Here is an 18,596-nt window from a genome sequence, read left to right as displayed (position 1 = left end):
TAATGCAACAACAATTGAGTTTGATCGTGTTACAAACGCATATAAATGAGTGAGACATTATTAATAAAACAGATGTAGTGCTAAAAGTTAATAATCATTCATACATGAATACATACACTCCTAAAATCTACATAAAATCTTAATTTTCAGGCATGGGGATAGGCAACGCATTGTACGTACCGCGGACGTCATTATAGCGTCTGTGAGAGGTAGAGTGTTAAGGGAGTTTTACAGCCCCATTGCTAGTAATCCTATCGGATTAATTTCCACATGGTTCCCTCTAGAAGCTTTCGTGGTTTATTTCTGATGAATTCATCACATGGGGCCAGCTGACCTGACTTCATCCTCACCTGTCATCATTCACTGGTTTCCGGCCAAGACATCAACGTACACCAATTGCGCGAGCAGATAATGCAACGAAATTATTAATACGTGAAAAAAACTCTACGCATGGATATATTAAACAAAAATCTTTTTAACCGACTTAAAAAAAATGTTCTCAATTCGGTTGTATGTTTTATGCTTGATACCTCATACCTCAATCAGTTTTAAACCGACAAAGACAAGAAAATTCTATTTTATCTCGCTTACAAATCGTTCCCATAAAAACTTCATAAAAATCGGTTCAGTAGATTAGATTTTATATCAAAATAACCAGTTTTGAGGTCATGGCACCAATAAGAGATGATAGGTAAGGATGAAGTCAGATCAGCTAGAACATGACGAATTCACTAGAATTTAAATTTGTAAATGAGGCCATGTGGAGGTCGACCTGAGAGGGTAATAGCTAGCAACAAACCTACTAGTATTTCCTATGCGGTCCCGGCATAGAATAGGCCACCCCTTCCTTTCCCATGTATTTCGTAAGAGACGATTAAAGAGGGCGAGGAAGGAGCAGCAGCGTTCCACTTGAAACATCTTCAAAGCCTAACTGCGGTTGCCAAACCACCTAATTAGCGTGGCAACTACTGGCAAAACCCCTCAAAGTGAAGGCTCATAGATAGATATATTTTTTTTATACAACTTAGAATGGCAAACAAGCTGACGGCCCACCTGATGTAAAGTGGTAACCGTCGCCTATAGACCATGATGATAGCCTATAGAGATGAGCAGTACCATGGACATAACAGAGTATATGGTACTGTTTCACCCATGATACCTCCCATGCGTTGCCATTCCTGAGGACTCAGGTGTTATTCCTCTGTACCCTGTAAATTCACGCCATATTCCACCCTTCAAACCGAAACACAGCCATGCAAACACAACTGCTTCACGGTTGAAACACGAATGGAACAGAGTTACCCAAGCAATCAACTTTTGTACAAAGTCTCCCTCTGATACTCTTTATTGTTTCCACCAAAAGATTACAATAGTAAACTTATTATAAATATAAACAATTACAAGAAATAATCACAATGAGAAAACAATGGGCGACCTTATCGCTACAAGCGATCTCTTCCAGGCAACCTTTGTATGGAGAGGAGTAATTATAAACAATTTTATGGGAGGCACGATGGAAAATTATGTTAGTTCTAAATATGAAGATGTGATACATGTAACAATATAAATATACGGCTTATGTTCAGCAGTGGATAGTTAAAGGCTGGTATGATGATATATATGGTGAAATCTACTAGTAATTCCATCATACAGAAGAAATTATATCAAATTTCTAGAGCATTCCTATTTAACCCCTGAATAATATTTCGGCGTAGGCGTTCAACATAGTATTTACAAGATATCTATTAATAGATCTCTTACTTACATTAGTACATAATTATATTGATATTAGTATCAATATAATAAGTTATTTCAATGTCAGAACCGTATATACGTATTTTTTTTAATGGGTGATAATGGAATGGTAACCCCACCCGCGCTATCGGTATACACCGGCGGGGCACCAGTGAATGATGATAGGTGAGGATGAAGCAGATCAGTTAGCCCATCGTGACGAATCCAACAAGAGTTGTTCACGATGGTTTCCAGAGGGAACCATGTGGAAGTCGATGTAATAGGGCATATTGCTAGCAATGGGGCTGTCAAACTCCATTGATAACAATCCATTTCCCCCCGCTATATACGTAACTACCATCCCGGTATAGAACCATCCCTTCCTTTTCCGTGGGTATCGTAAAAGGCAACTAAAAGAACTCAACGTTCGAGGTATGAATAGCAGATATGTATGTATGTATGTATGTATGTATATATATATATATATATATATATATATATATATATATATATATAAGAAGTGTGTCATATTAGCCAAAAGGAACTGGCTAAGCTGACGCTACGAGTTCCCCCGTGCAATGTGTACGAGCACAGTGCTGGGTTTCAGCCAGTCCCTCTCTTAACAATTAGCTATTATATATACAATATATGCAATTGTTTACAATCTCCATGACGTAATTATTATCATGGCGGTGTCACTTACACAAACGATGGAGTTCGTTTTATTGTCAGGTTGTACGTATGTTTTGCTTCGTCAAAATGGTAGACAAAAAATAGAATTGAAGTCGTCAATCATAAGCGGTGTTTCGTGTTCAGATTGAAAATATTTAAATTTAGAACATAAAATTGTAGGTCCGTTTACATGTAAATTTTGCTTTACAACAAGCACTTTTTTCTCTACAGGAAATCGTTCCAAAATTTTGTACTAATATGTAAGTACCAAGTAAAACCTGTCGCCTTCAATCTTTTACGAAATACCATATGAGTAGTTAGTTGAGACCGAGTACAAATATTTGCTAGTGGAGACTGACGGACTTATACAAAACGGAATTAAACAAAATAATTCTATTGTCTACAAGTGACGAGAATTACCGTGACCATTTAGGTAAACTATAATAATTTACTCAAATTATACTTTAAAAATAATTTACCCTTTTTTATACTACTGCTGTGGCGGATTTTTCAGTTCCTTCGATTCTCCTAGTAGAACAAAACGAACTAAAAATCCATTCTGTTCTACAAATAAAACAAAGCGAACTAAAAAAGCTAGTTATATTACTAAGAAATAACGAAGAGGGAAATTGATAATTAATTTACATACGGATTGTTCAACAATTTAGTTCCACTATTTTTAATAACAAGGAAAGAAACCTTTTCCCATTTAAAAAATTTACGTGTTTATTATTACAGTAAAGAGATAAATACGTTTGAAATAAATGTTATTCTGGATAAATATGGTTATAGTTTAGTATATTTAATAAAAAACTCTGGGGGTGGTTCTTAGGACAATATGGATACAAACTTTAATGTGAAGGATATAAAAATACTAGACCGCAAAAACTTATCGTTGTCTTAATATATATATATATATATATATATATATATATATATATATATATATATATATATATATATATATATATATATATAGTTTTGTTTATATATTATATGTATACCTTATGTATTATGTGTGTTTATAACTATTTCAGTATGTCATTATAATTCTTACGCTTTCTGTTCTCACCCAATGATTAGCTGGTAGAAAATTAAGCTCGCCACTTGTACAAGGTTTTATTATTTAAAAACAATAAGTAAATATATAAAATGAATAATTTCATTAAAAACAAACGTGAAAATCTTCTAGTTTTTAATGTAATTTCTCCGGAATTAACATTAATAAATCAAACAGTTTCTGAATACACTAATGTATTCTCAAGAAATACCATCGAAAGCTCTCGTTAAACAAAATAAACTATTAATAATAAGTCGTTTCAAGCCTTCGTTGCTAACTTCGTACATGAAACAACGAACCGATAAAATATTAATCCTACTTGCTACTAATTATTCCATGGACCGTGAAATTTTATTATCCATAAGATAATATGATTACTCCGCTGCCAATTTGATGCCCTAAAACAGTCTTATCTTACAAAGAACTGAAGATTATAGGAATCCTAATATTCGTACTAAAAATTCGACAACGAAATGATTTATACGTATAGGTGCACGTGTATCTTTGGGAGAAAATTGAAGTCAAAATCGCTAGAGAGGTCTTTTTTTTATACAACTTAGAATGGCAAACAAACTGACGGCCCACCTGATGGAAAGTGGTAATCGTCGCCTATAGACATGAGCAGTACCATGGACATAACAGAGTATACTGTTTCGCCTATGATACCCCCCATGCGTTGCCATTCCTGAGGACTCAGGTGATATTCCTCTGTACCCAGTAAATTCACTGCCATATCCCACCCTTCAAACCGAAACACAGCCATGCGAACACAACTGCTTCACGGTTGAAACACGAATGTACTCAATTGACGAATTGTTACTATTGTAAATTTAAATACATATTATATGTTGTTTTTATTAAGAGATGACTGTAAATTGACTATGTATTGCTTGTAATTTTTATTTTTGTACTTTCTTATTAATATTTCATTTATTTTTCATGTACTGCTTATGAATTTTAATGTACCCACAATGAATAAATACATATAATGTTAACAGAGATTTAAAAAAATAACTGTTGAGTTTCTTGCGGACTCTTCTCAATAGATAAGTACTTTTTCCTATGTTAATCGCATACAAATTTATTAATACAAGTACGAAAACAACGGTACTGCTCATGTCCATAGGCGACGGTTTTTTTTTTTTGAGTGAAAATGGTATGGCAACCCCGCCTGCGCTAACGGGATATGCTGGCGGAGCACCAGTGTAGGGTGATAGATGAGAATGAAAACAGGCCAGTTAGCCCATCATGATGAATCCATCAGGAATTAACCATGATAGTTATCAGAAAGAACCGCGAGGAGGTCGACCTGGTCGGGTATATTGCTAGCAATGGCATTCTCAGTCTCCATTACTAACAATCCCTTTACCCCCCATAGGCGACGGTTACCTACTTCCATCAGGTGGACCGTCAGCTTGTTTACCATTCTAAGTTGCATAAAATTAAACGAAGATGAGTTGAGAACCTTTTTTTAGAAGTAGGTAAGAAAAGTCATTAACTTTTTTAAATATATTTTTATATATCACACATGACACAAGAATAAAACTAACCACACGGATATATTTTTCAAATAACTCAAGAGCCCTTAGATCGAACCTAACGAAGACTAAAAATATCCAACGTCCAATCTAGATATTTAAAGCGATCTTATTACTAGTACATGTGCCTTATTTCCCCAGGGCGTCCTTCCTAAATATCCATTTTCATATTGGCCTAGTAAATCCGATTCTGACACGAGAGATATGGTAATGCGTTGGCCAGTTCTAAAGAGTTCGACCCATCTAATGTTTACGAACAAATCGAATATGATATTTTGTAATAAACTAGAAATTTATTCGGAACTTTCTAAAATAATATAATAACCTATAGAATCTTTTTATAGGTGAACAATATTTTAGAATCGATTGAGTAGTTTTTGAGTATTTTCCATTACAAACAAACAAATCGTTATCATCATATTAGACTTTAACTGTCCACTGCTGAACATAAGCCTCCCCTTGGGGGGTTTTGCCAGTGGTTGCCACGCTTGGCAAGCGGATTGGCAACCGCATGTAGGCTTTAGAGATGTTTTAAGAGGCAAACTGCTGCCAATTCCTCACCCTCTCTTAGTCGGCTCTTACGACACCCACGGGAAAAGAAGGGATGGCCTATTCTATACCGGAACCGACACGGCGAAACAAACAAATATTTCCTCTTTATTATATTATATATATATACACACACACACACACATATATATATATATATATATATATATATATATATATATATATATATATATATATATATATATATATATATATATATATATGAAAGATACAATTATTAAAAATACAGTAATCATTTACCATCAAGCGTGCCGCATGCTCGTTTGACTACTGTTATAAAAAAAATGTAGACATAAAAATAAAATGTTTAATTTCTCTCCTCACAAAGGTTATCATTAAGTTTCAATTATGTGAAACAGTAAGCTAACAATAAAAAAAATAAAATAATTTGGCTTTGCGAGAAACTAGTGTCTAAACTAGATTAAGAATTCATTTATTTGCTAGTTGGTTTGGTTTGGCCATTTGGAGAGTATGGATGAAAGAAGAATTACGAAAGAGATTTATCGAGCAAGAATGAATGGAGATGTCGGTAGGGGCCGCCCTAAACGGACGTATGTTGACCAAGTAGGCGACGTGCTGAAGAAGGGCCAAATTAAAAGTACCCGTAACCGGCGATCGTGTATGAAAAGATTGATGAATGTGGAAGAAGCGAAAGAGGTTTGTTTGAATCGAAACATTTGGCGTTCCGTTGTTTCTGCCTACCCTAATGGGAGACAGGCGTGACAGATATGTATGTATCTTATTTACTAGTATAGTAGTAGTAATATTATCCAATCTTATTCTGCCACAATGTAAGCGTACAAATGTTAAAATTTATTAGAATTTTGAAGTCTATAAAAAAACTAGAGGGAGACTTTGTACAAAAGTCGTTTGCTTGGACACCTCTGTCGTGTTTTAACCCTAAAGCAATTTTGTTTGCATGATTGTGTTTCGGTTTGAAAGGTGAGTTTTATGGCGTGAATTTACAGGGTACAGAGGAATAACACCCGAGTCCTCAGGAATGGCAACGCATGGGGGGTATCATGGGCGAAACAGTATACTCTGTTATGTCCATGGTACTGCTCATGACTATAGGCGACGGTTACCACTTTCCATCAGGTGGGCCGTCAGCTTTTTTGCCATTCTAAGTTGTATAAAAAAAAATTCCGTTATATAAATATAGACATAAAAACTCTGTTATCCAAGTATTTCCTATAGGTCGCCATACAATTTTGATCGAGTGCCATTATCGTCACATGGCCTTCTGCCGACCAATATGTCATCTGGACCGAGAAATCAGTACTTTTGAGTGTTTAATACCAATTACCGTCGATGGTCGTCCACGCTCATTGTACTACGTGATTGAAGTCTATTACAACATTGATTTGTCGACAAATCGATGTGAAGTCCTTATACTGGGCCTCCCCGGTTAATCTGGTAATAGTAATAATAATAAATTCTTACTTTTTTTTTTAATGGATGATGACCCCGCCCGCGCTATCGGTATACACTAGCGGGGCACCAGTGAGAGATGATAGGTGTGAATGAAAAGGCGGGTCAGTTAGCCCATCGTGACGAATTCAACGATAAATTAGTCACGATGGTTTCCAGGGGGAACCGCGTGGAGGTCGACCTGGTGAGGTATATTGATATCAATGGAGACTAGCTTCTCCTTTACTAATAATCCCCCCCCCTCCCCAATAAATACATACTAGACATATTGCAAAGCATTATCTAGTCCAAAACTAAGTTTATTTTATGAGTACTAAAGGAATAAACAAATAAACAAGGCTTATGTCCAGCAGTGGACGGATAACGGCTGAAATGGTGATGATGATGATGAAACAAAAAATAAATATACCATTTTAAAATGCACATAAGATATTTAAGACTATGTTTCACTTATACTCTTTTCATTTAAGAGTTACCTCTTGTCGGTGCAACTAATTCATGCATCTTCCTCCAGCCAGCTCTATCCCAGGCCATATCCTTGACCTCCCTATACGACATGACACCCAGTGTTTCCTTTATCTGTCCCATGTAGTTATTCCTCGGTCAACCCCTTTCTCTTTTGCCCTCTATTTGTCCTTCTACTATGCTCTTTATATTTCACTTATATGAATTATTAATTTTTGTACACACATTTTTGAATAAAACTTTTTAAATATAACGAAGAAGGTAAAGCGGTATGTTTAACCACTCCACCATCAGGATTGTCATAATGTACACCTATTCAAACATATTAATTGCTATAGCTTCATTAAAATAACATTAGGCACCGTGAAGATCATTTGATACCTTAAAGATATTGTTTAATTCGTATCTAGTTTCATAGATAAATTATAGGCAAATATTCGTATAGTCCATGCAACTTAATAAGAAATCGTGTAAGTTTTGTTGAATTTAACGCTGAGATAGAATACAAACTACATATATTTTAGATTTTAACTATATTACTAGCTAACCATACCATAGTATTTTTGCCATGTAAATTATTTCTAGAGAATTTTTTTTTTAAGTGAGCGACCCTTATCACTTAGGGGTATAAAAGTATGTAAATACCAAGTACTATAAGTATACTACTATTATTGTCAGACCTTTTTTTTTTAAACACAGGGGGCAAACGAGCATGCGGCTCACCTGATGGTAAGTGACTACCGCCGCCCATGATCACCCGCAACACCTACGGCATTGCAGGTGTGCTGCCGGCCTTTTAAAAAGGAATATGCTGTTTTCTTGAATGTTATGTTGTCGTATCGGTTTGGAAATACTGCTGCTGGAAGTTGATACCAAAGAGTAGTTGTAGGTGGAAGAAAGTGCATTAAAAAACGCACGGTAATTGTCGTCTCTTATAAACCATTAACCATGCAATGGACTCGTTATGCCTACTTTTCATCAAGAATATTAGAATACATGATATTCTAATCCAGAAGTTATAAACATCCAACTTACATGGAATTGTATATAATATATCAATATTTGTATTTTTTTTTTATAATATTAATAATTGTTTTAATGACTCATTCAATTAACATTTATACTTTTTAAGTTTTAAATTTTGCATTCCTAATTATGGCCAAATATGAGTACTTATACCTATTGTTAACATATATATACTTATCACGTTTCTTGTAAATAAATAAATAAATGAATGTGTAAGTCTAAAAGTTAAATTTTAATATTATTTATACAAGCGACCGGCTCCGATATATCATCGTCAGTCAGGCGAATGATGCATCGAAATCGATAAATTATGTTTGACAGGAAGTTGAAGAAACTCTAAACAACTGGAATGTTTATATTTACCATTTTGCTCTATTTCAAAGTCAAATAAAACTTTGAAACGAGAAACCTTGTTTGCTTGGGTACATCTGTCCCATTCGTGTTTCAACCGTTAAGCAGTTATGTTTGCATGGCTGTGTTTCGGTTTGAAGGGTGGAATATGGCGTGAATTTACAGTGTACAGAGGAATAACACCTGAGTCCTCAGGAATGAGAACGCATGGGGGGGATATCATGGGCGAAACAGTATACTCTGTTATGTCCACGGTACTGCTCATGTCTATAGGCGACGGTTACCCCTTTCCATCAGGTGGGCCGTCAGCTTGTTTGCCATTCTAAGTTGTATAAAAAAATTATATAATTTGTAATATCAAATATTGAAACGCAGCCATGCAAACACTACTGCTTCACGGTGAAGACACAAATGGGACAGAGGTACTCAAGGAAACGACTTTTGTACAAAGTCTCCCTCTGGTATATCCAACCGATATGGGTAATATCTAAATAGGTAATGACCTTTTCTACCATCAATGTCTAGAAATACTCAATATGCGGATATCGAATCGGCATCCATATTACACATGTCCATTTTAGAGTCATAAAACATAAGTTACAAACGAAAAGCAATCTCACCGGACGATTCCTAAACCGTAAAAGGTATTGTAAAATTTTTTATTGTTATTGAAAATGCATCACTAACGTTGACAGTTCTGTATTATTTACATTATATATTATTAACCAGAAAGAGACGTTAAGCAAAAAACGCCTGCACAGGCACCTCTGTCCCAATCGTGTTTCTACCTTGAAGCAGTTGTGTTTGCATGGCTGTATCGATCCGAACAATTACTCAGAGCACTCCCCATGATAAATTCAATAGAAAATTTAATAAATAAACATCTCAATAACTATTTACCTTACAAGTATTAGTATTAGTGTATATATTCGATAACAATGTCTAAAACATGATTTTTTTTCATTATTAACTTAAAAAATAAAAGAGTAATATAAGTTACAAAAAACTTTGGACAAACGCCACGCCTACACGTATAAATTTTGTTATACCAATAAAATTTATTATTTCGCGTAGTAACGGTAAAAATAATATAGTGAACTGGAAGTAAACAATATGTTTACATAAGCATTGTATTCTATAGTAAAATATTTATTGTACATACATAACATTATTAGGTACCGACATCGAATAGACTACCTCTCCCTTTCCCGTGGATATCGTAAAAGCTAACTTAGGAAGCTTATGGTGGAGGGATGACCAGCAGCGTTCTTCTTAAAACATCACTAAAAGCAAACTGCAGTACTAATCTACCTGCCAAGCCTTACAACTACTGACAACCGGGGGGAAAGGGATTGTTAGTAATGGGGTCTAATAGGCCCATTGCTGGTAATATACCCTATTAGGTCGACCTCTCCGCGGTCTTCCCTGGAAACCATAATACTGAATTCCAGATGTATTCATCACGATGGGCTAACTGATCTGCCTTTTCATTCTCACTTATTTACTTTCTTTCTCATTTTACCAGAGGGAGACTTTGTACAAAAGTCGATTGCTTGGGTACCTCTGTCCCATTCGTGTTTCAACCGTGAAGCAGTTGTGTTTGCATGGCTGTGTTTCGGTTTGAAGGGTGGGATATGGCGTGAATTTACTGGGTACAGAGGAATAACACCTGAGTCCTCAGGAATGGCAACGCATGGGGGGTATCATGGGCGAAACAGTATACTCTGTTATGTCCATGGTACTGCTCATGTCTATAGGCGACGGTTACCACTTTCCATCAGGTGGGCCGTCAGCTTGTTTGCCATTCTAAGTTCTATAAAAAAAAAAAAAAAAAAAAAAAAAAAAAAATTCTCACTTATCATCTCCTATTGGTGTATACCGATAGCGCAAGTGAAATTACCATTTCATTATCATCTCTTAAAAAAACTAAAGATTACCCCCTTATTCATAAAAACTAAATCCTACTACAAACCTATTTTAGCTATTGATATATATTTTTGTTACTTTCTTTCAAACTGTGAATATAACATAAAAGAGAGAGACACAACAATTGATTAGCTAATAACTTACGAGACGTATTGATGTTTTTATAAATAAAAGCATTTATATAATATTGTATAAAATATATATACATAAAATATATATATATATATATATATATATATATATATATATATATATATATATATATATATATATATATATATATATATATATATATATATATATTGACGAACTTGTCTTATAGAGGAAAGAGGAATCTCTTACAGTCAACCTTTGAGAAGCTGAAAGACAACTACAGAGTAAATAAAATGGCTGCACAATTATTTATGTGACATCTGTATCAATCGTACACTCTGTACCTCTTTACCAGAGGAAGACTTTGTACAAAAGTCGATTGCTTGGGTACCTCTGTCCCATTCGTGTTTCTACCGTGAAGCAGTTGTGTTTGCATGGCTGTGTTTCGGTTTGAAGGGTGGGATATGGCAGTGAATTTATAGGGTATAGAGGAATAAAGTCTGAGTCCTCAGGAATGGCAACGCATGGGGGGTGTCATAGGCGAAACAGTATACTCTGTTGTTGTGTCTTTTACATCCTAATTGTGAATCTAACCAGTGTTGATGTACGGAAAAGGAGTCAAAGCCATGGGATGCACCCAAGGTCTTCAACTATCCAGCAAGTTAACCCGGTCGGTGAGTCCTACTTTCTCTTTTCTATATCCGTCAATGCATACTCTTCTGCTGGATTCTAAGGATTCCTAATATATTTCCAAGCAGGTGAATAAAATCCCATACATTTTCTCTGAAGTTTATCGTCATAATTTACCAATAATAGTAAATAAAAGAACCACTCACCTTCTCATATACTGGAATTTGATGACGATGAAAATCAGCAGCGTATTCGCCGACAATGACGCCGTCAACACCGCCACGTACAGTGCTATTATCACCACGTCCGGTCTATAAAAAACGCCCAAGTCCACGGGCGATACACTCCATATATCAGTTTCGTTCCACGGCACATTTTGCAATGTCGCATTCAACGGACGAAAAGGCATTGTCACTTGTTACACTTGGTATTCACGACACTTGTTAATACACGGGATATATTCACCCGTAACCATTGTACAAACGGTGGTTACTCCGCATCTTGTTTAAATTTAAACTGTGATCACATTCGTCTTTACAATATGATGGCTGCCAGATATAACGGTTTATTGCAGAGGTTAAGGTTAAAATTAACGTGTTTTTATTACTGTAACTAGTTAGTACCCGCTTCTTCGTCCGTGTGTTATGTTATCATCGTGATATATCGGTTAAAACAAAACGGGAAAGGTAACTCAGTGAAAAAATTAAACGGAAAAATGTAGTCTATGTTTTTGCCATAATTGAAGTCACTTTTATTTTTTTTTGTAAAAAAAAATCTTTAATTATTATCAATATGAAATTTGTGATAGTCATTTTGTTTATTTAACTTTTTTTAAACACTCTATCGGGACTTAATACGATAAAAAATTGTGCAGGTAAATTGTATCTGTCGTGACCACGACGTGGTGCAATCTAGGTTGAAACGTCGACAATAAAGAAGCAGGTATGTAGGTACTATTTACCTGCAAAATTTTATATTAATTTAAAAAGCCTGAAGTCCCGATAGTGTGTTTAAAATATGTGTAAACAACGCGAAATTTGAAAATTAATAACATTTTTTTATAAACAACTTTAATTTGAAAAGAACAGCATCTGAGTTTATTGCGCATTCTTCTTAGCTAAAATTGCATTCCAAAATAAACGGTAGGTTTATAAAAAAAATGAATGTTTCAATATAATAATACTTATAATAAATCTGTAGAGAGGTCAATTCTGTACATGAAATATATTTCCAAAATAACTATCAGGCGGTGATTAGTGATCGATACTGATGCCAAACATGCAATCAGTAAAATTTTTGTCAGTCTGTCTGTATGTTCGTTATAGAAACAAAAACTACTCGACGGATTTTAACGAAACTTGGTACAATTATTCTTCATACTCCCGGGCAGGTTATAGTGTACTTTTCATCACGCTATGATCAATAGGAGCAGAGCAGTGAAGGGAAATGTTGGGAAAACGGTAGAATTTACTCCATTTTTAAGCTGCCGTCGCGTGTACAGCCTTAACGGCCAATTTTTAAAATGTAAAAATGTCCACCCGTGCGACGCCAGAACGGGCCACTAGTAATATACTATTTATTATATAACATATATGATACAACAATGTATAACGAAGATATATAAAATAATTATGTATACGGCGTTCATATTATTGATTTAATGAAACGTAACACTCTCATATCTCGAATACGTTCCTCGGGGGAAGGTCCAGTTTCATGTGTACTATCACTTATTATTTATCGACTGATAAGCAACACGAAAGCTGCTGCTTGCATTAATTATACTAAGGCGCCATAAAAAAAAGTAATTACTATATGTACGTGCTGCATACATAGTAATTTTTATGAGGGGAAAGAATCACGCTTTGAAGTGATCGCATCAAAGTTTCCACATGTATACAAATAAACACATCAATTTAATATTACATATTCATCATCATCATCATCATCATCATCATCATCATATTAGTCTTTAATTGTCCACTGATGAACATAAGCCTTCTCTCGTATCTCGTATCGTAGCGTAATGAAAAGTATACTATAACCTGCCCAGGAGTATGAAGAATAATTGTACCAAGTTTCATTAAAATCCGTCGAGTAGTTTTTGTTTCTAGAACGAACATACAGACAGACCGACAAAAATTTTACTGTTTGCATTTTTGGCATCAGTATCAATCACTAATCACCGCCTGATAGTTATTTTGAAAATATATTTCATGTACAGAATTGACTTCTCTACAGATTTTTTATAAGTATAGATTATAGATAAATACTCTTTATTGTTTCCTCCAAAAGATTACAATAGTAAACTTATTATAAATATAAACAATTACAAGAAATAATCACAATAAGAAAACAATGGGCGACCTTATCGCTACAAGCGATCTCTTCCAGGCAACCTTTGTATGGAGAGGAGTAATTATAAACAATTTTATGGGAGGCACGATGGAAAATTATGTTAGTTCTAAATATGGAGATGTGATACATGTAACAATATAAATATACGGCTTATGTTCAGCAGTGGATAGTTAAAGGCTGGTATGATTACATATATGGTGAAATCTACTAGTCATTCCATCATACAGAACAAATTATATAAAATTTCTAGAGCATTCCTATTTAACCCCTGAATAATATTTCGGCGTAGGCGTTCAACATAGTATTTACAAGATATCTATTAATAGGTCTCTTACTTACATTAGTACATAATTATATTGATATGAGTATCAATATAATTAGGTATTTCAATGTCAGAACCGTATATACGTAATTTTTTTTAATGGATGATAATGGAATGGTAACCCCACCATATATATATATATATATATATATATATATATATATGTGTATATATCGAGTGGTGGCCCCACTGAAAATTAGCGCTGCAGCACCAAGCTGCAGCTAAGGCTGGGTGGGGACCACTTCGGCTGCTACCACAGAATAATTATTTTAATTTATAAAGTTGTTATTAATATTGTTGTTTTGTAACTGAATAAATTATTTTATTATTATTATTACTAAAATATATAGAAGTACATTCAATTATATAAAACAAAACAACGACTTGATCGTAATAAAATTAATCATTACTCGTAATATTAACATTACTGATTTTTTTTTATGGAAAACGGTAGCCGTCGTCTTCAAATATGAGCAGTACCATGGACATAACAGAGTATATTGTTTCACCCATGATACCTCCTATGCGTTGCCATTCCTGGGAACTCGGGTGTTATTCCTCTGTATACCCTGTTAATTCACGCCATATCCCACCTTTCAAACCGAAACACAGCCATGCAAACACAACTGCTTCATGGTATAAACATGAATGGAACAGAAGTATCCTAGCAAACGACTTTTGTACAAAGTCTCCCTCTGGTAAATATTGGGAGGTTTGCTAGTAATTGCCACGCTCGACAGGTAGGCTGGCAACCGCAGTTTTAACCACTAAGTTCTTAAGTTCACTAAGTTCCCTTAGTCGCCTCTTACGACACCCACGGAAAAGGAAGGAGTGACCTATTCTATACCGGGACCAAACAACCACAATATTAGAATTCAACTATTTGAATTTAAAACACGAAATCGTGTGTCAACAAATTGATTTTTCTCCACAATAAGCAGCGTTTTCTGCAAAGAAAGACAGCTGATTGAATGATATCGCGAGCGTATACAGAATTTTATAAGCGTCATACAATTGCATTTATTAGGCGACTTCTAAAAGAAGGCAGTTCTAAATTGGTATGATTCTTCTTTTTCTTATATATATTACGTGCTTAAATTATACGTAGAGCATCGAGTAAAAAACGCGACAAGTTTTTGTCAGTCAATTGTCAAATGGCTGACACATGTTTTTTTAGTGTTGCAAGTAATTAAATTAAAAATTTCCCTGATCAGGTCGACTTTTTAAATTTGATTTAGCAATTGTATAATTATAAATAAAAATATAAACAATTATAAATGAAAATATATGATTTGATTTATAACTATAATAGAAGTATACAAATGTGCGTATAACTTACAAAGGGGGAGACCAGGGGGAAACCAGAGGGAGACTTTGTACAAAAGTCGATTGCTTGGGTATCTCTGTCCCATTCGTGTTTCTACCATGAAGCAGTTGTGTTTGCATGGCTGTGTTTCGGTTTGAAGGGTGGGATATGGCGTAAATTTACTGGGTGCAGAGAAATAACATCTGAGTCCTCAGGAATGGCAACGCGTGGCGGGTATCATGGGCGAAATAGTATACTCTGTTATATCCATGGTACTGCTCATGTCTATAGGCGACGGTTACCACTTTCCATCAGGTGGGCCGTCAGCTTGTTTGCCATTCTAAGTTGTGTAAAAAAAAAGAAAAAATATAAATGTATTAATTATAATAGCACTAAATGTAAATATATTATATGTTTATACTCAAATATAAATCGAAGTATTTAGTAAAGATAAACAACGTTACGAATCATTATGGACTATTTAGCTAATACTTTTAAATACCATTAAGTATTTTGAATCGTTTTTATATTTTAATTAATCTTACGTGATATTTTTCTTTTCAAATCAAATCAAATCATTTATTGCACGAATATGGGTACATACATTAGATGAAAATAATAATTACATGTCCATTATTCCAGATTCTACCATATCGGCGTGTACAATATAAAATTAAAGTAATAGTAACTTATAACAATAAAAATAACGTCAATAATAATAATAATAAAATGTAAAAATGTCAATAAAAATAATTAAATTGCATGTCTAATATTTATCACTGTAATAGTCATGTAACGTATAGTAACATTTGGCTGTCAAATATTCTTTTGCTTTTTTCTTAAATACATTTAAATTGTTTATTTCCTTAAATGCTTTCGGGAATTTCTTATATATTTTAGAAACCATACCGAAAAAACTTTTATCAAATAATGCTGTGACGTGAGGCTGAATGCGAATTTTATCGGTATTATGGTCACTTTTTAACTTTTGAAATAAATATTTATTCTTTTTCACAAACAACATTTTTTCAAGAATATATAGGCTTTTTCCCCACGTGCTTAGCAATAAATGTATATTATGGTAACTCTACAGCATGGATTAAAAAAAATTTACCTGTTCTTAGTGAAACATTAGTATGGAGATACTCTGTCTATATAATCTAAAATTACGTGATAACAATGATAATTCTGAACTGATTTTTACATTTCTTCTTAGAATAGATAGGATTTTTTTTTATTCTAGGATGATGGTGTAGTCACATACTACACCATCCTGAGAGCGCTTTAGTTTCGCAACTAAAAATGTCATGCTATTCCGTGATAGCGGGACGATAAAATCATGTCGTGTCGTGCTACGATAATTTATCGAAATATCCAGTTGATAAATACGTGATTCCAAATCAGAGTATACTAATACGAAATTGTACCAGTATAGTACCTTTAGATTTACATACGTAAAGTAATTTATTATCTGTGGCGTGTTAAATGCTTTGGCGGTCCGTGTGAAAAGTACCTATAAGGGTTTGCGCGGGAAACGTTCATAATTAATCTTCCCAACGTAAACAACCGGGGGTTTCCGGTCAAAATCGGAATTAAGTTATTAAAGGATAATGGAAGTGAGATATATGTAATTAATTCGGCGGTTATGACTTTTTAGGGCCCCGCATTATCACCACAATATATTTTGACCTTAGATTACATTGAGGATCGAATGTCAAAAACGTGTCAAAACATTTTATCAGCTAATTTATTCTAACGTTTGGTTAAGAACATTTTTTACTTTTTTTTTTATCAAATCAAATCGCTTATTTCTCAGTGTTGCAAGTGTAATAAAAATTTTTCAGAACAAGTGGATTTTGAAATTAGAATTGAAAACTGTTTTATGTGAATACACGTTTTTTTTTTATACTACTTAGACTGGCAAACAAGCTGACGGAATGTGGTAACCGTCACCTATAGACATGAGCAGTACCATGGATATAACAGTACACACACATACCGTTTCGTCCATGATACCTCCCATGCGTTGCCAATCCTGAGGACTCAGGCGTTATTCCTCTGTACCCAGTAAATTCACGCCTTATCCCACCCTTCAAACCGAAACACAGTCATACAAACACAACTGCTTCACGGTAGAAACACGAATGGGACAGAGGTACCCAAGCAATCGACTTTTGTACAAAGTCTCCCTCTGGTATATTTATAAAATTAATTAAACAAGAGGCATTTATGGAAAGTACGTCGTATAAAAATTTTCCAAAAATATAATTTTCCCACACAAACATAATCATCAATCGATCCCTTATTTTATTGAAAAGATAATCTCCTAAAATACATGTAAAAAAAATGGAATTGAATACTTTTTTTTGGAGTCGGTTGAAAAGAGTTTACAAAGTTCAATGACTGCATGCCGATAAATGCTTATGCAAAAACAATTTGAATTTATCAAAGCATCGACAAAGGAATGTGTAATGAATTCATTTTTGTGAACTGTGCAAAAGACTTTTGTAATAATTATCCAGGATCTATTTCGGGACAGCCCCAGGGCACGAATTGCTTGAAAACAAATTAAAATTTCACCCAGTCTCAAAATCTATCTAATAACAAATTCTCAAAGGACTAACATCAAATTGATACAATTAAAAATTGTTTTTCCACAAAAAACTATTGTCTCTAATAGTAGTAATGTTGGAGTCTTAATACTGGCTGTTGACACTGGGGTTTTTTAGAAACAATGTATTATTTTTATGTTTGTTCTATGTCAGATTTTGTTTTATACAACTTAGAATGACAAACAAGCTGACGGCCCACCTGTTGGAAAGTGGTAACCGTCGCCTATAAACATGAGCAGTACCATGGACATAACAGAGTATACTGTTTCGCCCATGACCACAAGTCTCCCTCTGACATGTCTCGTATTTTTTCACTAAGCTTATTATTTTATATCACAAATACATATATGTTTTATTACTGCATTCTGCTATTTACAACAAGTAATACCAATTATTTTGATTTACAAACTAAACTAATGTTCAATAGTTTATTTTTTAATTAAAATAATAAAAAAATGTGTTTCAGTTTTGATACAATTTTTTGTGGTATAAATCTGATAAA

The 18,596-nt window shown here is 34.2% G+C and overlaps 1 protein-coding gene across 2 annotated transcripts in view; it reads right to left on the bottom strand.

The window, feature by feature from the left end:
- LOC113510534 (QRFP-like peptide receptor) overlaps positions 1–18,596 on the bottom strand; it is a 200,388-nt gene that overhangs the window by 165,749 nt on the left and 16,043 nt on the right. The window contains exon 2 of one of the 2 annotated variants that reach the window (XM_052894526.1): positions 11,703–12,044. In XM_052894526.1, coding sequence (XP_052750486.1) covers positions 11,703–11,905 — 203 coding nt within the window. In that variant the 5' untranslated portion in view covers positions 11,906–12,044. Of the gene's footprint in view, positions 1–11,702; positions 12,351–18,596 lie in introns of those variants that run through there. The other variant, XM_052894527.1, reaches the window with a different exon arrangement.

The sequence above is a fragment of the Galleria mellonella genome, unplaced genomic scaffold (assembly GCF_026898425.1).
Source record: "Galleria mellonella isolate WM207_F2 unplaced genomic scaffold, CSIRO_AGI_GalMel_v1 utg213, whole genome shotgun sequence".
NCBI lineage: Eukaryota > Metazoa > Arthropoda > Insecta > Lepidoptera > Pyralidae > Galleria > Galleria mellonella.
The sequence above is the reverse complement of the archived record's forward strand: the minus strand, read 5'-3'. Positions and strand labels throughout refer to the sequence as shown.